At 34.9% G+C, this 22,470-nt stretch overlaps 1 protein-coding gene across 4 annotated transcripts in view; it reads right to left on the bottom strand.

Moving 5' to 3' along the window:
* Nucleotides 1-6,477: 6,477 nt before the first annotated feature.
* The window catches only part of TXNDC16 (thioredoxin domain containing 16), a 111,917-nt gene continuing 95,924 nt past the window's right edge, over nucleotides 6,478-22,470 (bottom strand). For 3 of the 4 annotated variants that reach the window (XM_079913220.1, XM_079913221.1, XM_079913222.1), the window contains 5 exons: nucleotides 20,978-21,062; nucleotides 19,223-19,361; nucleotides 14,503-14,663; nucleotides 11,680-11,870; nucleotides 6,478-7,040 (listed from right to left, as the gene is read on the bottom strand). In XM_079913220.1, coding sequence (XP_079769346.1) covers nucleotides 6,772-7,040; nucleotides 11,680-11,870; nucleotides 14,503-14,663; nucleotides 19,223-19,361; nucleotides 20,978-21,062 — 845 coding nt within the window. In that variant the 3' untranslated portion in view covers nucleotides 6,478-6,771. Of the gene's footprint in view, nucleotides 7,041-11,679; nucleotides 11,887-14,502; nucleotides 14,664-19,222; nucleotides 19,362-20,977; nucleotides 21,063-22,470 lie in introns of those variants that run through there. The other variant, XM_079913223.1, reaches the window with a different exon arrangement.

Below are 22,470 nucleotides of genomic sequence, written 5' to 3'. Positions count from 1 at the left end.
TTTTGTGAGGTCCTGGATCATCTTCACTATCATTATTCTGAATTCTTTTTCTGGAAGGTTGCCTATCTCCACTTCATCTAGTTGCTTTTATGGGGTTTTATCTTGTTCCTTCATCTTGGACATAGTCCTCTGCCTTTTCATTTTGGCTATCTTTCTGTGATTGTGGTTTTTGTTCTGCAAGCTGCAGATTGTAGCTCTTGCTTCCACTGTCTGCCCTTTGGTGGATTGGGCCAAAGGTTTTTTGCATTTACCTCTCCCTCAGAGGCAGTGTATCTTTGCCTGGGACCTGAAGGCAGGAAGGTATGCTCTCTCTCCAGCAGTGGTTAATGTTTTTTTTACTCATACAAGAGAAAGGTCTGAGGAAGTAGGCAGTGTTTCATGTCTGTTACCCAAGATTATTAGATCAACCACTATCTGCATGCCTGTGTCACTGAGGGATGTCTTCTCACCAGGCTCCTGTCCCAGTCGTTCTCATTAGCACCCAGTGGAGGCTGGTGGAAAGGAGCTCCCAGGTGAATGTAAACTACTGTCATGTCAAGGTTCCTACTTCCTCTAAGCTAATACTTTCGTCCATAATTGGCCCTTAAAGAATTCTTTAAAATTTTAGCTGATTTCTGTTGGGATACACTTCTTCATGGGTATCTCATGTTTGTGCATGATCGGTGAAGAGGCACTGACTGCCTTTGTCCTGTCTGGACTACCTTCTCACCCTGGGAAAACAGAGATAGCATTTCCCTCTGGAAGAGAAACACTTTTGATTACTGTCTACTCTAATGAAAATGTCTCCCTCCAGAGCCAAGGGGAGGCATGCTTAATACCCATTATAAAATATTTAGGTTCCTTGAGCTCAGGGTACCTTCCTGAAATGCAACCCACTGCATGTATAGGTGTTACCTGGCCTCTACTCATTGCCCTATAGGATTGGGGATCAGGGAACCAGCACAGATACTGAAACTCAGATTGATACTGTTTGGGCAAGTAATAATGTCCCTTGTCTCTGACATAAGAAACTGTGGCAAGCTAACTTATAACTTGCAGATAGAGTGAAATCTTAGAACTTTCCACGTTTCTTCTTTACTGGCAGCCTCCTATTCTCTGCCAAAGGTGAAACAGTCCATGTATTCTGTCTCAGGGGCTTGTCACTCTGAAATTCAGTTCCTTTGGCTGCCTTCTCTTACGTGTAATAGAAAAGTTATGATTTTTTTTTTCTTCTTAGGATGGGAGGAACATTCTCTTGCAGCTTTCTATATCTTAAATGGAAGCACAACTCCCAAGGTATACCTATTTAATTACTTTCTATTACCAAAGATAGATACTTATTGATCTTTGAATTTAATGTTCTGCTTATACATGCTTAGTTTTTAAAAGAAGCACAAGCTTGGGTAATAAACTCTAGGAATTCTGAAAAATGGTTCATGGAATATTTCATCACAAGGGCTGGAAACAATGGACCAAGGATGTTTACGTTCCAGCATAGGTGAGTCAGGAGGGGGTAAAAGAATCTGACTCATGATGAATGAGATGTTATACAGAATGTACATATGCACAGGCCACCAACTCTTATAGAGAATCAGGGAGATATATAGGAAAATTACAACCACTTAGGGGTAGAGAGAGGGCTTTTGAAGGTCTTAAAAATGGACAGGAGGATGTGGTAGAAACACCTGAAAAGGAAACAAAGGCTAGGTAGAAGAACAGAAAGTGGAGTCTTGAGGATTCATAGATTTTCTATTTCTTTGTTGTTTTTTTCCCTCTCTACATTCACTCTCCCTTTTTCTAATAAACAGAATCTAGATTTCTCTTGTGAGGTTCACCTCTTCTGTATTGTGAAAGTCTGGTTAGGGCTGACATTTAAAGTGCCTAGTGTTCACCTAGCCAACATTCCCAGGACTCCGAGTCATGAAAGACAGAAAAACAGCTGGAACTGATCCATTACTGAACTGTTAGTTCCTGCTACATAGATCCCAAAACAGCTTTGGTTCCTAGCTTTTCAAAGCATAGCTTCACTCTGTGAATTACCCAATATTCTCATTTTGCTTAAGTTAACCAAAGTTGAATTTCTATTGCTTGCAACCAAAGAACTTCAACTGATACAGGGAAAGTGGTCCAATAGAGGGCATGATAGAGGCCAAAAGAAGCTTTTAAAGGTAGCCTGAAATCCAGATACTTTATTTAAAATTATTGAAAGAACACATATTAATAACTGTCAAAATTGCTGGCTATGGTACGATGACTAATTGATTTCATGTTTTTACATGCTTGTAGTTAATGGTTAGGCTGACGATGTTTTATTACTAAGAACTATAGAGTTCACTCTCATATCTCCCAAGTAAGAAATAAAAACAACTGAGAACTGAAATAATACACATTACATGCTCTAAGAAAAACATCTAGGAAGGAGTGCTGGGAGGAGCAATAATCTATGTTACAATGAAATATACAGTTGACCCTTGAACAATATATAAGGGAATCATTATATAACATATAACAGTATATTATATATATATTATATATATATATATCTTACTCTGCATCCTTTTTAGGGTTATTTCATTACTTTTTGAAAATATTATAAAAGTAAATTTACCATTTTGCCACGGACTAGTTTAACACAGGGTTATTCAACCTTGGCACTATTGATATTTGGGCAGGATAATTCTTTGTTGGGGGGCAGGGGAGCTGTCCAATGCATTGTAGGGTGTTTACTAGCATCCCTGGCCTCTAATAACCCCATTATATGCCAGTAACACCCCTATAATGCCAATCAAAAATGTCTCTTGAGAATGGACTTGAGGACCTGGGGAGGGGGAAGGGTAAGCTGGGACGAAGTGAGAGAGTGGCATAGACATATACACACTACCAAATGGAAAATAGATAGCTAGTGGGAAGCAGTTGCATAGCACAGGGAGATCAGCTCAGTGCTTTGTGTTACCTAGAGGGGTGGGATAGGGAGGGTGGGAGAGAGATGCAAGAGGGAGGAGATATGGGATATATGTATATGTACAGCTGATTCACTTTGTTATACAGCAGAAATGAATACACCATTGTACAGCAGTTATACTCCAATAAAGATGTTAAAATAAATAAACTAAATTAAAAAATGTCTCTTGACATTGCCAAATGTCCTCTGGGGGCGGAGGGGAGAGGGCAAAATTTTTCCCTGATTAAGAAACACTGTTTTTTAACATCATGACTACAATAAGACAAATATAACTGCCAGCTCTATGATTCCATTGTGGAATCAATTGTGATTAAACTAGAGTTACATTCATCTTTTAGTTTAAAATGTATTGTGGCTAGAATTAAGTAAATTATGCCAGTTATTGTTTAGAGCTGAGCTGTCTAATACCATAGTCACCAGCCACATGTGGCTAACAAGCACTTGAAATGTAGCTACTCTGAAGTGAGATGTGTAGCAATTGTAAAATATGCACTGGATTTTGAAGACTTGATATGAAAAAAAGAATGTAAAATAATTATCATTTTTATGTTAACTGAACAATTTTGGATATACTTACTGGGTGAAATATATTAAAATTAATTTTACCTGCTCAGTTCTACTTTTTTAATGGGGCTACAGAAAATTCTAAATTACATGAAATGGTGCATTATATTTCTATTGGACCTCACTGGTCTAGAAACTTGAAATGATTTAGTATTGTTTTTTAAAAATTATTTAATTATTAACAAACTTTATTTTTTAGAGCAAGTTTAGATTTCCAGCAAAACTGAGCAGAAAGTACAGAGAGTTCCCATATAATCCTTGCCTTCCACATGTCCAGTCTCTGACACTGAGTTTTTAATCATGAATTGGTGCTGAATTTTGTGAAATATTTTTTCCTGCATCTATTCACGTTCATGATTTTTCTCTTTTAGATGGTTGATGTGATGTGTTACATTAATTGATTTTCAAATGTTGATGCATCCTTGCCTACAAAGGATAAATCCCACTTGGTCATGGTACATAATTTTTTTTGTATATTGTTGGATTCAATTTGTTGACTATTTTTGCATCTATGCTCATGGCCCATTGTTGATCTATAGTTTTCTTGTACTTTGACTGGTTTTGATATTAGAGTAATGCTGGCCTCATAGAATGAGTTTAGAAGTATTTTATTGGCTTCTATCTTTTGGAATAAATTGCAAAGAATTGGTATAATTTGTTCTTTAAATGTTGGATAAAATTCCCCACTGAACACATCTGGGCATGGTGCTTTCTGTTTTAAAAGGTTATTAATGATTGATTCAACTTCTTTAATAGCTGTAGGCCTATTCAGATGGTCTACTTCTTCTTGTGTGAGTTTTGGCAGATTGTCTTTAAAGGAATTGGTCCATTTCATCTAGGTAATCAAATTTGTGGACAGAGAGCTGTTCATAGTGTTCCTTTAATATACTATTATAATCCATAGGATCTGTAGTGATGTTTCCTCTTTCATTTTTGGTATTAGTAACTTGTATCTTTTTTTTAAACTTTATTGGAATATAATTGCTTTACAATGGTGTTAGTTTCTGCTTAATAACAAAGTGAATCAGCTATGCATATACATATATCCCCATATATGCATATGCTCCCATATCTCTTCCCTCTTGCATCTCCCTCCCTCCCACCCTCCCTATCCCACCCCTCTAGGTGGTCACAAAGCACCGAGCTGATTTCCCTGTGCTATGCAGCTGCTTCCCACTAGCTAGCGATTTTACGTTTGGTAGTGTATATATGTCCATGCCACTCTCTCACTTTGTCCCAGCTTACCCTTCCCTCTCCCCGTATCCTCAAGTCCATTCTCTAGTAGGTCTGTGTCTTTATTCCCATCTTCCCCTAGATTCTTCATGACCGTTTTGTTTTTTTTTTTTTAGATTCCATATATATGTGTTAGCATACGATACTTGTTTTTCTCTTTCTGACTTACTTCACTCTGTATAACAGACTCTAGGTCCATCTACCTCACTACAAATAACTCAATTTCGTTTCTTTTTATGGCTGGGTGATATTCCATTGTATATATGTGTCACATCTTCTTTATCCATTCATCTGTCGATGGACACTTAGGCTGCTTCCATGTCCTGACTATTGTAAATAGAGCTGCAATGAACATTTTGGTACATGACTCTTTTTGAATTATGGTTTTCTCAGGGGATATGCCCAGTAGTGGGATTCCTGGGTTGTATGGTAGTTCTATTTTTAGTTTTTTAAGGAACCTCTATACTGTTCTCCATAGTGGCTGCATCAATTTACATTCCCACCAACAGTGCAAGAGTGTTCCCTTTTCTCCATATCCTCTCCAGCATTTACTGTTTCTAGATTTTTTGATGAGGGCCATTCTGACCGGTGTGAGATGATATCTCATTGTAGTTTTGATTTGCATTTCTCTAATGATTAATCATGTTGAGCATTCTTTCATGTGTTTCTTGGCAATCTGTATACCTTCTTTGGAGAAATGTCTATTTAGGTCTTATGCCCATTTTTGGATTGGGTCGTTTTTTTGATATTGAGCTGCTTGTAAATTTTGGAGATCAATCCTTTGTTAGTTGCTTCATTTGCAACTATTTTCTCCCATTCTGAGGGTTGTCTTTTCGTCTTGTTTATGGTTTCCTTTGCTGTGCAAAAGCTTTGACGTTTCATTAGGTCCCATCTGTTTATTTTTGTTTTTATTTCCATTTCTCTAGGAGGTGGGTCAAAAGGGATTGTGCTGTGATTTATGTCATAGAGTGTTCTGCCTATGTTTTCCTCTAAGAGTTTTATAGTGTCTGGCCTTACATTTAGGTCTTTAATCTACTTTGAGTTTATTTTTTGTGTATGGTGTTAGGGAGTGTTCTAATTTCATTCTTTTACATGTAGCTGTCCAGTTTTCCTAGCACCACTTATCGAAGAGGCTGTCTTTTCTCCATTGTATATTCTTGCCTTCTTTATCAAAAATAAGGTAACCATATGTGTGTGGGTTTATCTCTGGGCTTTCTATCAGTTCCATTAGTCTACATTTCTGTTTTTGTGCCAGTACGATACTGTCTTGATTAATGTAGCTTTGTAGAATAGTCTGCAGTCAGGGAACCTGATTCCTCCAGCTCCATTTTTCTTTTTAAGATTGCTTCGGTTATTCAGGGTCTTTTGTGTTTCCATACAAATTGTGAAAAATTTTTTTCTAGTTCTGTGAAAAATGCCATTGGTAGTTTGATAGGGATTGCATTGAATCTGTAGATTGCTTTGGGTAGTAGAGTCACTTTCACAATGTTGATTCTTCCAATCCAAGAACATGGTATATCTCTCCATCTATTTGTATCATCTTTAATTTCTTTCATCAGTGTCTTATAATTTTCTGCATACAGGTCTTTTGTCTCTGTAGATAGGTTTATTCCTAGATATTTTATTCTTTTTGTTGCAGTGGTACCTGGGAGTGTTTTCTTAATTTCACTTTCAGATTTTTCATCATTAGTGTATAGGAATGCAAGAGATTTCTGTGCATTAACTTTGTATCCTGCTACTTTACCAAATTCGTTGATTAGCTCTAGTAGTTTTCTGGTAGCATCTTTAGGATTCTCTATGTACAGTATCATGTCATCTGCAAACAGTGACAGCTTTACTTCTTCTTTTCCGATTTGGATTCCTTTTATTTCTTTTTCTTGTCTGATTGCTGTGGCTAAAAGTTCCAAAACTATGTTGAATAATGGTGAGATAGTATTACTTTTTAGTGAAATAAATTCTTAAGTCTATCAAATAAGCCAAAAAGACTTCAGAAAGCTTTCCACAGCCCTATGAAATTAGCTGACTTTTGAGCATCATAATTCTTTATTATCATGCCTGAATTGTTTTTTGGCTTCTTCAAACCAATTACTTCTATTCCAATGCTTTTTTCTCAGTGTTCCAGTAGGTTCATTTCTGATTGCTGATTTATCTTCAGGCTGTTCTTTGTCATTTTCCTGCACATCAGTTTCTTTTATACACTCAGGAACTTTCCTAGTAGGATGCTGTGATGTTGCAGCATCCATCATACTTAGAAAATCATAAGCAGGCAGAGGAGGTTTCCATTTCTGAGCAGGTAAAATTTCTGGAAGAAAGACAGAATCAAGGTTTAAAGATGAACAGATATAAAATCTCATCACATGAATATACTAGAAAATGTTTTATTTTGCAAAATATATTTGTAGGAGTAAAGGTCTTATCAGTTTTCCTTATCTGAGCAAAGCTATATTTTATTATCATCATTGTCTAAGAAGCTTGATACATTTGTCACTATTAGACATTTTTCATATATTACATTTACAAGCTATTCTATTTTAAATAAAGATAAGTATTAATAGGAAAAACACAAAAGGTCCATAATCTCACTGCCTGTTAACCCTTGTTGAGGTTTTAAAAAATAGCAATATGTGTAATGAGATTACACACAGCCAGGGACAAGTTAAAATGAAGAAGTCTCTTGCTTCCCTCACTATCCCTGTCTTTATCCCAAAGAACTATAACTATGAAACATTTCAGGAAAAAAATTTGGAACATACATAGAGATTTATTATTTAGACAAGTATTTCCTTACATTTTAAAGCATTTTCTGTTTTGGAAGATTTGATTAACATCCTTTGCACATACTTGATGAAAAAAAGTACATTTTATAAAAATAATTATAGGCAAGAAATCATTTAAAATTGCTATGGAATCAACTACTATAAACAGACAGTGATTGGAATCACGGCAGTGAATCTTAACATTATTTTAAAACATTGGTCATTAAAAAAAGAAAATGAATTTACGCTGACAACATATATATGAGATAAACTAGCTTTTCTCCATTTAGAAAACAGATTTCACACAATTTCAGAGTTTAGTTGGCTATTTGAAATACTATTTGAGAAATAAACTATATATAAGGAAATGTGTAAAGTAAACATTTAAAAAATAAATTCCAGTGAAAGAATCTATGCACTGGTACATGAAAAGAAAGTAATGCTCAAAAATAAAAACTTTAGCATCTCTCATAAATCAAATAAAAGCTTAGGACATTTTAAGAAACTTTAATTTCCTAGAGTAGATTAAAGCACAAACGAAAATCTGCATCAATATATATGTATATCTATACTCTACTTATTGATATATGATTTCTTCACTCAGACTCAATTATATGAAATCCATGGTACATCAGCAGGGTATTAAATTTAGGCTACCCTTGTAATTGATGTTTCAAATTACAGTGTTGTCAGGTTAGCAGACTCAAAAGTGACAAACAGATAAAATAGTTTCTTGAATATAATGACTAGGTAAGAAGTAAGAATAACTATACTTTGCAATATGCAGATAAAGCATCTTTAAGTCCAATTTAAAGCACAGCAAAGATTTAGCAGTATTTATTTTTTAAGGTAAACACTGCAGCCTAGTGGTCTGAGATGATGACAAAATGCCCGAAACTGGACATCCTAATTCTGCTAATTATTTCCTGAAGGAACTCTATAAAGATCTTAATGTTTTCAGTTACAAATAAAACTGTATTCTCATCACATATGGTCAATAAAGACATTATTATCAAATTAGTAATGATAATAATAATAATCGCCAACACTGATTGAGGCTTTACTATGTATCAGGCATTATGTAGTTAATCCTTACAACCCTATGAGGAAAGTACAATTATTATCCCAGTTTATAGGTGAGAAAACCAAGGCCTAGAAAGGTCAGAGAACTTGACCAAAATTAAGTGTAAGTCTCAAGTAAGAATAGCCAGTGGTGACAATTTCATAGGAATTAAGATGTGCAGCAAGCAAGGTGAGGCAGGGACTGGTGGCACCACGTTACAGATTCAGGCTATTCTAAGAGTGGCTGCAACATCCCTTGTCTCAGATCTGTCTCCCAAGGTGTGGTGAGAGCAGGTCCTGGCAGCACAGAAGACAAGTCCCAATACAGAAAAGTCCTGCTTGGACTTTTGCTTCTTTCCTATTCCCAGAGGCTGCAGGAATAACTTCAGATCAGGAGCAGTGATACAAAGAAGTAATGGAAACCAGAGGTATTAACATAATTGCAATGGAAGAAATACCAGTCTCTCAGGAAACTCAGAAGAATAATTCTGATTCTTTCCTCTAGTAATGGTTTGAGTTGAGGAATCAAAGCCCCCAAGGATGCTCCTTGTAGGAAAGGATCTTTACATGAAGAATAATAACACTTTAGGTTTTACACTTGAAAACGTATGACTTCGCATACTTAATTTTGATTTTTAAAATAACTGTGACGTAGTCAGAGTAGGAACTATTAGTCTCCTTTTATAGTTGTAAAGGAGGGAACAAAGAAAAAACTTGCCTAAAACCACAGTTAGTAATCAAGGAGGCTGGGTCAGAAGCTCAGGTTTCTGTGTCTTTGAACATCACACGACCTTTTTTAAAGCAATTCAGTTGGAGAGGTACTCTGGCCCGACTTACATATAATCCTATCTGACTTAGAGTCCCCGAGGCCTCTGTGTCACAGCAACTGCAAAATGACAACACTCAACTGCTTCTATAAAATAGCAATGCAGATAGAGAAGGGAACATAGACTATCTGAAGAGCTTAAGAGCTACAACCGAAAGGACCCCTATGTTGTGTGGCTAGAATGAAGAAGCCAACATTGAGTGATAACAACCATAGAAAGGCTTCTTTCAGATTATGGAAGACAAAATAGTCAATTTAATTACTTTTTTACATATCCTAGGAAAATGTTAAAACTAATAAATTATCTCAGAAAATTAAGACTTAAAAATATATACATCTAAAAGGACCCAGAAAAGCCAAAATAATCCTGCAGATGAAGAACAGAGTTGGAGGATGTAAATTTCCCAATTTAAAACCTGTTACAAAGATGCTGTATTCAAGAGAGTGGGGCAACTGCCATATGCTATCTGTGTACATAATAGAAAAACATGTACATGAATGTTCATAGCAGCATTATTCATAATAGCAAAAAGTGGAGACAATGCAAATGTCCATCAACTGCTGAATGGAGAAACAAAATGGGGTATATCCATCCAATAGAATGTTATTCATCCATAGAAAGGAATGAACTACTGATTCATGCTATAACATGGATGGTCCTTGAAAGCCTACGCTAAGGGAAAGAAGCCAGACCCAAAAGGCCTCATGTTGTATGATTCCATTTATACGAAATGTCCAGATTAGGCAAATCCATAAAGATGGAAGGTACATGAGTGGTTGTCAGGGAATGAAGGGAGGGGAGAATGGGGAGTGAGTGCTAATGGGTATAGGGTTTCTTTTTGCAGTGATGAAAATGCTTTAAAACTCAGTAGTGGTGATGGTCGCACAGCCTCGTGAATATACAAAAAAAACCATCAAATTGTATACTTTAAAAGGGTGCATTTTACGGTATGTGAATTACATTTCAATATACAAATACCTTTTATAGACTATTTAAACACAATAATTTAGTTAAAACTGCCTAACTTAACAGAAATGAAGTAGATAGACCTCCTGGGAAGAACAGGTATGCTGCAATGATTGGCACTTAAATAAATTCAAGAATCTGATTAAATATACATAAATATACATAATGACAGACTCACACAATGCATGCTGGCTGAGAGACAGTGTAACACTGAATTGGAGTTTATATACCAGAACTGTGTGTATATAAATATATAAAACTGTGTGTGTGTGTGTGTGTGTGTGTGTATATATATATATATATTCACAGTGTGTATACATATATATTCACACACACACCCTTATTTCAGAACTCGGTCATGAACAGTGTCAAAATGTTATTATAATATAGTTCATTTGGTTTTCAATAACAAAATCCTCAGAAGTACCTTAGGAAACTTTTCATTACATCAAATTTCACACTATTTCCTCAACAGACTAATGATCTAGATGATTACATGTTAACTAATTTAAATTATATCAACAGGCCTGTTGTTGTCACAATTGTATATAAACTAACATACACATCTATACCACAGGTATAAATCCACATAGGTTTTAGAAAAATAGGGAGTATGGCATGTCATAAGCCAGCATTATAAATTCTGGGTCAAGATCTATTTTCTTGTGGTTCAAAATTCTGGCTCTGGAGTACAACAGAGCCATGTTGAAATCCAAGCTTCCTCATTTACTGGTTAATTACGACTTTGAACTAGTTACTTAACTCTTCTACAGGTAATGATAGTTCCTATGACTCTTGTGAGAATAAATGAGATAATGCATGTGAATCACGTAGCTTTGAGCCAGACACCTACTGAGCATTCAATAAATGTTAGCTATTATTATTAAATTTCATATGACACTTATTTTCTGTGGGTAGTAATGCCTACCATATAGGAGACTGTCCCATGGACAATGCTATCAGCGTATTAATATTTAGAATACTTACAAACATTACAATTCAACTCATTCTAGCATCCATGAGCGATAATTCAAGTTTAAAAAAATCCATGAGGGCTTCCCTGGTGGCGCAGTGGTTGAGAGTCCACCTGCCGATGCAGGGGACACGGGTTCGTGCCCTGGTCCAGGAAGATCCCACATGCCGCAGAGCGGCTAGGCCCATAAGCCATGGCCGCTGAGCCAGCATGTCCGGAGCCTGTGCTCCGCAACGAGAGAGGCCACGACAGTGAGAGGCCCACATAACGCAAAAAAAAAAAAAAAAAAAAAAAAAAAAAAAAAAAAAATCCATGAAACAAAATATAAAATTGTGCACATTAAAACAGGAAACTTACTGATATGACTTTCTAGTCCTGCTTCTAATTTTTTCAGCCACAATAAAAGGTTCTGTTCAGTGATAGCCTGGTCTGAAGGAAATGCAAATACTTGGCCGCCTGAATGCAGATTTACCACAGCAAGAAGAGGAAGGGGAGGTAGGGTATCAAAATATGCCTGCAAGATTCCTCTCCCCACGGGAGTATTCTTCCTATAAAAGGGAGCAACTGAACACGTTAATTAATATTTCTTTCTATAACAAAATAACAAGAACAACAGTTTGTAAAACATATTAACCTTTAAATATAGTATCATGCGAGGAAGTTTATTTTATGAAAATATGTCCTAAAAATCAAGAGGTCTGTAACTATGTTATTAGTAACCAGAGGCATAAAAAGTTTCTTTTAACATAGGGTACTTACTGTATTTCTCTTAGCAGAAAAAAGGCAACCAATGAGTTTTAATGAAAAACATAGTCCAAAGGCTTGTCAATTTTGTCTCAATACAATCAATACGTTCCTTCCAAAGTTTAGTCAAGTATCTGATCACATCTCAGCTCAAAAATTAAATGGCTACAAAACTATAAAATAACAAGATACTAATAATAAATACCCCTTTTCCAAATAAAATTGTCTCTTTCCTCAGGATTAATTTCAAATTAAAAAGATTTTTTAAAGTATTCATACAAGGAAACCACAAGTTTAAGACACCTATTTTTCCTAATACAGCACATTCCCCATAATGGAAAGGACTATTTCACTCTGAGATAGCTACAAGGATAATTACCTGGGAAAATTTTGTTTCAAGTAGTAGGCTGTACTGTTAGTGAACTCTTCACAACAAAAGTGTACACTGCCCCATTTTTGTAATTTTTCCAATGAGTTAAAAATGAAATGTCTTTCATCTGATGACTTTGAACAATGGATAGTGTATCTAAATATGTGAACTGTGTTCAGAGACATTAAATGTAATAACACAAGCCACACATCTAGAAAATATACCAGGAAATATTGTTGGTAAATGCACTGATAATTTTCTGTAAAGTTTTAGGCTGCATTTTTAAAATACAGAAATACAGAAAAAGGAATTAAAGAAAAATGCCAAAATAACACAATGTTTATTTTTCTGTATTTGCCAAATTTCCCTCAATGAACATCCATTACTTTTAAAATCAGAAAAATTATTATCTTTAAAAATTTACTGTATGACACCAAAAACAAAGGCAACAAAAGCAAAAATAAACAAGTGGGACTACATCAAACTAAAAAACTTCTGCACAGCAAAGGAAACCAACAAAATGAAAAGGCAACATTCAGAAGGGGAGAAAATATTTGCAAATCATATATCTGATAGGGGATTAATATCCAAAATAACTAAAGAACTCACACAACTCAATCACAAAACAACAATTCAATTAAATAATGGACATAACTGAATGAACATTTTTGCAAAGAAAACATACAAATGACCAAAAGGTACATAAAAAGATGCTTAACATCACTAATCATCAGGGAAATGCAAATAAAAACCACAATGAGATATCACCTTACACCTGTCAGAATGGCTATCAACAAAAGACCACAAATAACAAGCACTAGGGAGGATGTGGAAAAACTGGAACCCTTGTGCACTGTTGGTGGGAATGTAAATTGGTACAGCCAGTATGGAGAAGAGTATGGAGGTTCCTTAAGAAACTAAAAATAAAGCTACTATGTGATCCAGCAATCCCACTCCTGGGCATATTATATCTGGAGAAAAACATGGTTCAAAAAGATACATGCACTCCCAATGTTCACTGCAGCACAGTTTACAATAGCCAAGACACTGAAGCAACCTAAATGTCCATCAACAGAGGAGTGGATAAAGAAGATGAGGCACATATATACAATGGAATATTACTCAGCCATTAAAAAAATGAAATAATGCCATTTGCAGCAACTTGTATGGACCTGGAGATTATCAAAGTAAGGGAAGAAGTCAGAGAAAGACAAATATCATATCATATGATATCACTTCTATGCAGAATCTAAAAAAAATGATACAAATGAACTTATTTATAAAACAGAAACAGACTTAGAGAATGGAATATTATTCAGCCATGAGAAAGAATGAAATCCTGCTATTTGCTACAACATGGATGGAATTTGAGGGCATTATACTAAGTGAAATAAGCCAGAAGGAGAAAGACAAATACTACATAGTAGTATCACTTATATGTGGAAGCTTAAAAAAAAGTCAAATTCATAAAAACAGAGTAGACAAGTTGTCAGGGACTACAGGGTGGGGGAAATATGGAGAGATTGGTAAAAGAATACAGACCTTTCAGTTGCAAGATGAATAAGGTCTGAGGATTTAATGTATAACATGATGACTATAGTTGATAATACTGTACTGTATCACTGAAATTTGCTAAGCGAGTAGAACTTAAATGTTCTCACCACCCCCAAAAGTTTATATATATAAAACAAATATGTGAGGTGATGGATGTATTAAATAATTAGATGGAAGAATCTTTTCACAATGTATACATATATCAAATTATCACAATGTATATTTTAAATATCTTACAATTTTATTTGTCATTTATATCTCAATAAAGCTGGAAAAAAAATCACACAGCAAAAAAAAAAAAAAAGAATTTACTGTAAAACAGAATTCAGTCTAAAACAACGTCATCTTAGACAGTCTGAGGGAGTTTAGTTACTAAAATATCATGATAACATACACATTGGTCCCATAATATATAACTCCACAAGTAGAGTTTCATTCCCTAATGAAAATTTAATAATAATTATACTTTCTTTACCTTTTACGTATTAAAAAATAAAAAAATATATACTTACAGATTTAACCAGCAAGGGGTAAGTGAATCCAAGTGTTTCTCTTTCAGCATCATCAATATTGCTTTTTTATGCTGAGGATTTATGCTGCCATCACTGAATAAAATGAGTAATGGTTTCTGAAGTCTTAAGTAAGTGGGAAGATTTTCCACAGTGATTTCTGGCTGTTTAAAACAAACCAAGAAAAATGGAGAATTATAGTGTATAAAGTAGAAAATAATGTTCAAATCACTCTTGCAATTTTAGTTTGTAAAATGTATTTCAAACATTTTCATTTAAGTGGAGATTTTGCTATACTGATTAATAACTATGAATCTCAAGAGTTTTTTAAATTTAAACCCAGTTTGTCTTAAGAATGAGTTATTTTCAAAATTAAACTAATAGAATTTGAAAACAAATTAAAGGAGCTCCCTGTTTTACAAGGATGTAGCACTTCTAATAATTTCTTATGCTAAAATCTGGATCAGACTAGCCAACATACACATGACAAATAAAATTCTTGTTATATCTTTATAAAATTTTTGAAAAAAAACATAAGCTGAGCTTTAAAGATATAATCTTTTAACATCTATGATTACTTAAAAATTAATAAAATCTTGCTTTGTTTCAAAATTATGAGTTTTTAGCATAATTAAAGTAATTCAATAACATGCTAAAACAAATTTTAAAAGTCTCTTATTTCTTTGGGGTTTAAAATAACAATGAAAAAATTTAGTAAGAAATAAGAAATCTTACCCTTTTATTCTTTTTATTAATTAAAAGAGAACAATGTTTTTTATATATTTGTAGAAGACAACTTTGTCTAGGCTGTTATTAATAAGAATTGAAAGAGTAACAAACAAAGTTAACATATTCAGGATTAAAAATAGCAGTGACACTATATATAAAATAGATAACTAATAAGGATGTACTGTATAGAACAGGGAATTCTACTCAATACTCTGTAATGGCCTATATGGGAAAAGAATCTAAAAAGTGGATATATGTATATGTATAACTGATTCACTTTGCTGTATACCCAAAACTAACACAACATTGTAAATTAACTATACTCCAATAAAAATTTAAAAAAGAAAATAGCAGTGACTTAGAATATTAAAGTCTTCTACCATTTTCCATTTTTAGTACCACATCTATTAATTCATCTTCTGGATGTACTTATGAGCTGGATTAAATCTTCCTATATCATAAAACTAATCCCCTGCTGACAGATAAGGAAACCAAAGACGAGAAACTGACTTGCTGAAGTCACACAGCTAAGTAGGAGGAAGAGTTGAATGAAACTAGCGCTCAGGCATCCTGTTCACCAGCTTCCCATTTCATTGGATCACACTAGAAATCCAAATGAACAATTTTTTTCATGGTGCCAACCACCTCCGATTCATTCCCAAACACCAAACTCTGGCACGTACTTTTCCGTACTTAGTTCTCAAAACCACTTTCCTCTGCCAATTCTCATTTTTCTTTAAATTCTTTCTCTTTCACACTAAAAATCCTCTTTTCACACCTTCCTCTTTCATGATTTAAATCTTAGATCCCTTCTTCTCCAAACTCCCCTGTGTTGTATTCTTGTATTAACTATCATCTTTTCTCTTCTACATGAGTTACGTCCCCTTCCTAAAATTGACAGATCTCATCAAGCCAGCAGAATGGATTTGACGAATCTGGTGCAATGGAGCCATCACTGCTCAATTCAAAAATTTATTGAGAACTTCAAGATCTTATGCTGGGTACTGAATCAAAAAGAATTAAGGTGCTTACCCTGCCCTCAAAGAGTTCATAGTTAAGAGAAGGAAAGAAGTATACAAACTGCTGTGATCCAAGAAAAAAATTAATGTGTGACACTAAGGAAACCTATTGGTTCTAAATTAAAACTAAAAAACAAGTTAGGGGAGCTCATGGGTGATTTTAGGAAGTGGTATTTGATCTGGGCCTTGCATAAGGAATAAGACCTTGATAGATAGAGGTGTGCGCTTAGAGCGGGGATTCCAGATATAGGGAGCATCATGAGGGTGCAGACAGATGTTAAGGCATGCAGAGTATCTGGGGAACAGTGAGAGTGAAGCATACCAGACTTAGGCAGGCAAGAGGCAAATGTGGCTGTCAAACCAGATGGGAAAATGACTCCACAGGCTTTCTAGCTCTCAGGAATACTGAGATTTTGTATCAAATGAGTGACACGGTTAGGCCTGTTTCAGATGACTAACTGGAATATGAATTTGTGGAAAGACAAGCTAGTGACAGGCACTGCTCTTTCCTAAGTCAGGAAAGAAAGAGTAAGAGTTGTGTGAGTTTAGAGGTTATGATTAGAAACAGAGTTAGGAATCATCAGCTGGTATGACAGTAGAAGTTATGGGTATAGATAAAGTCTCCAAAGAAAAACATAGCAAAAAAAGAAAAAAGCGTTGAAGATGTAATTCTAGAGTGGCCAGAGGGTTGAAAGTGTACCTAGAGAGGATTGAATTGCAAAAGCCAAAGGAGGAGAGAATTTTAAGAAGGAAAAGCACAATCAAGAGTTTTGATTGCTATTCAGAGGTTAAGGAGAAACAGAAAAGGTCATCAGATATGGTCCCTGGAAGGTGACCTTTGGCTATTTGAGTACGTAAGAGACTATAATTGTGTGGGTTCTGATATTCTTAACTTATTCATAATAAGAACATAAAAAGGAACTCCATGTATCTGAGAAAAGTGCTAAACATATTACCTAACAAATAGTTCTAAGTGTGACAGCCTTGGATATATCATTGCTTACTTATGATATTTACATAGCAAATTATCATGTATTTCACATTTGGGCACTATTTACCTGGACTAATTTGTCATCAGGTTCATTAAAATAAAAGTTCGATGTTATGTAAAAAATGTTAACCATCCGGCCATCCACTCCTCTTTCCTATCCAGAGGAAGGATCCAAAGTCCTTCTGGTAACTAGGTGTAGGCCAGGAGACAGATTACTGCTAGCTGGCTACTGTACACAGTCACTGATGCTCTAGACTTAAAGCTCCAACACAAAGCAGCACTGAGAAATTTAATAACCACTTGAAGGTTTTAGAATTTATGAAAAGATCGTAACTAAAAGCAAAATAAATATTATTACAGCTGTTCATTATTTATTTGAACACTGCAAACCAAAACGTTGTAAATTTGCCTTAACTAGAAACATTGATAATTGTTAAGCTTGCCCACAGTTTCTCAGCCTTAAAGAATATAATCTTAAAGAAAACAATTAGATACCTATTTTTATCTAGCAGTTAGGCAAAGATTAAAGAGTAAAATGATACAAATCTTCTGTTGGGCGAGACAGGAATAAATGTCAAAAGCCTTCAAAATGTGCCTACCCTTTGGACTAGCAATTCAAATTCTATGAATTTACCGTAAGTACATAGTCATAGCAACACCCAAAGATTATCTATAAGGATGGTCCCAGAATAAAACAAAACAAAACAAAGGCATCTTAAATATTAACAAACAGAAAATTAGATAAATTGTGGTTTATTAGTACAACAGAATATTATGCCAATATTTAAAAACTAATATGCAAATATTTATTTCTTGGTGGAAATATCCCTTAATATAAAAAGATAAACACATATATACACATGGAATTTTTTTTTAAGTTCGGGAAAATATATCCCCAAATTTAAACTTGGTGAAAGAAGTTATGGTTTATTCTGATTTTCTTCTTTATAGTTTCCTGTATTATCTCGGAAAAAAAAGCTAAAGTCTTACAATAATTCCAAAAATATTACACTATGTATATGCTAAAGAAAGTCATTTAATAATGTCATTAAAGACAAAAATGTTACTTTATAAATAATTTAGAAAACCACATCCTGAAAATATTAATGATTTGATTGATTATAAACTGTAACTTTAATTGGGGGAGGGGAGGCAATAGAACTGAGGTCACAAAAAACTTAAAGAATACATTCATTTCTTTGAGCCTAAAATGTAGTATCATTTAGGTCAGCATGACACAAAACAGTAACAGGAGGATATTCGTTCAGTATTTACAGTTGATAATAGTGCCCCTATGGCACTTTAGAAAGGTACAAAAGCATAAATTTATAATATTCTAGCTACAGTTAATATTAATGCAAAACAACCAAAATCAAGAAATGCAGGTTACATCTGCTGGGCCCCTGAATCCATTATTACACAAAGCATCGGAAAAGGACTTTCGTAAGACAGTATTTTGCTCTAAAATGGTATAATACCAGCTAACATTTGTTGAGTGTTTACCAGGGGCCAAACACTGTACACAGAGCACTGAACACCCATCTCGTTTAGTCCTTACAATAACGCTCTGCAGCAGGGGCTACTATCACCTACATTTTACACATGTGGAAACTGAGGCACAGGGATGCTTACATACAGCCAATAGGGAGACAAGCAAGGATCTGAAGCCCAGAAGTCTCCTCTCTGGAATCTATGTGCTTTATGCCAAGTTTCAGCCTAGATTGAGTACTTCAACTGGCCATCAGCCACAAGCATCTCAGCAATAAAAATAATCCAAAGACATGTAAACTTTTGGCAGTGGACTAAAGAAGCTGTATGCATAACAGGTGAATAATAAAACAGAGCAACCCAATGAATCTTGACATCACAACACATCATGCCCTGTGCCAACAAAAGCTGGAAACTCATGTATTAAAACACACTGTCTTTAACTGGTCTAGATTTTCGTATTTCAAATAACATCCTTATTATAAAATATACTCACAAATATTTCCAGTGATGCATTTGTTATTATTTGAACTATTTCTTGAACATGGACATTAGCTAATGAAATGCTCTCGATTTTGCCTTCTTTGTGTCTGGCAAGCAGCAGGGCTGGAAGAGTTACAGCATATTTATTTGACCTATGGAGAAATGTAGTATTAAAATTTCCAGCCAAAATATAGCAAATCATCAAAAATATGAACAGTTAGGCCAAGAAGTCACAATGGAGGCAGCAAATGGGAAGCCCTACTAAGGAAAAAAGAACTCGATTTCCAGACAAACTTATCTTCTATGTGAGGCTATCTGAGCAAGTTCAAGAACCTTGATAATCTAGATTAGAAGAAAGCAACAGATAGTAATCTAGCCAGATTTGTATTTCTAGACAACTTATTCATCAAGAAAATGTCCAAATAGGATTAGGAACACACTGAATGGTTCTCCACTTTTTGGGCTGCTCACCAAACTGCTGAGCCAAGGAGACAGGCATTTATGAGAATGGGCCTGTTATTTGCCAGGCACTATACCAGGTGCTTCTAGTTAAGTCCTTAACCATCAGAACATCCCTATAACCCTCTGTTTACTGACGATGAAAGAGCGGTAAACAGCAGAGACAGAATTCACACTGAGGTATTCCAGATACAGAGTCTGTGCTCTCTCCACTGAAACAGAGCCCAAATCTGCTCCCTCCTACCACTACTTTTGCTAACTAAACTTAAAAGAAAATCACTAAATAGGAAAAAAATGTCTTGTGTGAAATTACCAGTGATGTAGTCACATTTATATCATGTAAAAGCTTAATTCATGCTAAAACAAAAGTATAGACGTTATAATATTATAAACATTAGTAGAAAGCCCAGTTTTCAGATTACCTGTTGGTAATATAACCAGTTGGTTATAAACGAAACATACTCTGAAAACTACTGGTCTAGAAGAGAGTGGGTGACTGTCCATGTGTCAGGTGAACAGGTCTCATATTCCCTAAAGATCTGGAGTTTGTATTCACTTTTAAAAAATCACTGATTTCATGGAGCTCGATCATCAAAAGCATGTGTCACCAGTATTCAGGATGAAAGATTTAAGCTCAGAAATGACAATGAGGAATAATATAGTCAGAAGGTAATAAACACAAACTGGGGCTTATTAACTCCACGTGCAGCTGAAGAGGAGTCATAAGTGTAGAACGTGCTATGTATTCATAATTTCCAAATTTTCAGTTCAGTCCCTCATTCCGCAGCAACTGAAATACTTGATAGTTCACAGGAGCCCCGAATTCTACAAATAAAGCAACTTAAGTGGCTAAAAGAAGCACTGCTTAAGTGTATGTCTGCAATAACAAAATTAAGAAGAACTATCCGTTCGTCACCTAAAACTCTGCGAGAAATATAGAAAAACTGATTTTTATGTAGACCTTGGTGGCAAATCAAAACCCAGACACTCAAGAAATAAAATTCCTCATAAAACTATGACAACTGAAAAGAATTTACCGCAGGTAATAGAATCCAAAGAGGAAAACTTTTATAGGAAGATGAAGTAGTATGAATCCAATGTTGCCTCATGAGGGCATCTAGCCTAAAGAAGAATTTTGAATATCTAAAAATTCTAAATAGCCAGGTAGTACTTCCTAGATCTTCCCAGAAGGAAATTAAAAATTTAGTTATGTTGCTGCCCTATTTTCCTTCATCAACTTTGTAAAGACAAACAATAAATTATTTTGCAAACTTCTTCCTCCCTAAAATTAGAAGACCAACAGACTTACAGTGTCAAAACATCTTCTTCAGAATAAATTCCTGTGATAACACATCCTTTTAGGTAGTTTCCTGCTTCAGTGAACTCTTCTTTTGCTATAAATACACAAACAAGTTAAAAATCTGAAACCTTTCAAGTTATGTATGCTATTCAACTGACGAACATGTTTACAGATGATAGTGCTTAATTATTAATTAATTATAAAGATGTTTAAGTGCAGACCTTACATACCTTATTGGTTCTAAAATATATCTGTGTTCTTTTTATAACATTTGATAACTACAGAAAGGTACATTGATATAATACAACTATGGTTCTGTAAATAAATGTACTCCAAATGTACAGATGACCCTTGAACAACATGAGTTTGACCTGCATGGGTCCACTTTATACATGAATTTTTTCAATAAATATAGTACCTGTGTTTTCATTTAACAGACCTTTAAACTAACTAAGTGTGGGGAAAAGTATGTGTTCAACTGTGTTCAAGAGATCACAATACGTGGAATCAAAAGAAGTAGAGTTTGAGTCCTAATTCTATCCAAACTGAGCTTCCTGCCCTTGGGTGGGTCATTTATCAATTCCTTTATTTTTGAGGCAGAGACAGCAGTCTGGGGATTTTCAACTGTGCAGGGGGTCAGCACCCCTAACCCCCTCGTTTTCAAGGGTCAACTGTGATTTATAAGATTTACAGGATTCTAATCATACAGATTAAGTAAATAAATATTGGTTGCTTTTTAATCTACTCCTAAGGCAAGGTAAATGGAGACAGCTGTCCTATATGTAGCCTGGAAAGAAAAGCAGGTATGTGAAATGATACACACATTATAACCAGAAAATCTAAAAGCGCTCATATGCATAGAAAAAATAGAAGACCGGAAATTCTAGTCCTCTAACAGTGTCTCTGTTAGGGTTCTATAATTATGAGGGATTTGTATCTTCTTCTCTTATTTCCTGTATTTTCTGTAATGTGTTTTTGTTACTTTTAAACTTTGATTAATTTGTGTATCAGTCTTTTCCCAGTTGTTATGATATACATTTTCAAAATAAGAACTATTATCTCTGTAGGTTTCTGAATACATTTTCATAAATAATAGCATATTCTGGACCTTATAACCAAGAAGCAAGTCTGAATTAAACAGTTGTAGACTAATGAGAAAAGAGCAAAGGTAGACTGATATAAATGATGTATTCTTGACAACCGAAGGCCAGATGATAGCTCAGCTCGCTACACAAAAGGTTCATAACAGTTGAAATAGAAAAACTATGATGGAAGAATTGAATCATAAAGCACCTAGAGGTCTGGGTATGCTGAACCCAAAAGAGCTGTACCTTAGTAGTCAGCACTATATTCGTGATGTGAGCATCAACACTGTTAACCTTGGGTAACCACAAGATTGTTTTCTTTAAAAACGATGCATACTTTCCACAAGACTGAGAAACACTGTAGGAAAGCCAGCTTACTAAAGTGGCAAAATCCACCAGCAGGCAGCACTGAGAGCT

Source organism: Stenella coeruleoalba (assembly GCF_951394435.1).
Source record: "Stenella coeruleoalba genome assembly, chromosome: 2".
Lineage (NCBI taxonomy): Eukaryota > Metazoa > Chordata > Mammalia > Artiodactyla > Delphinidae > Stenella > Stenella coeruleoalba.
Note: the sequence above shows the minus strand (reverse complement) of the source record. Positions and strands in the feature narration are given on the sequence as shown.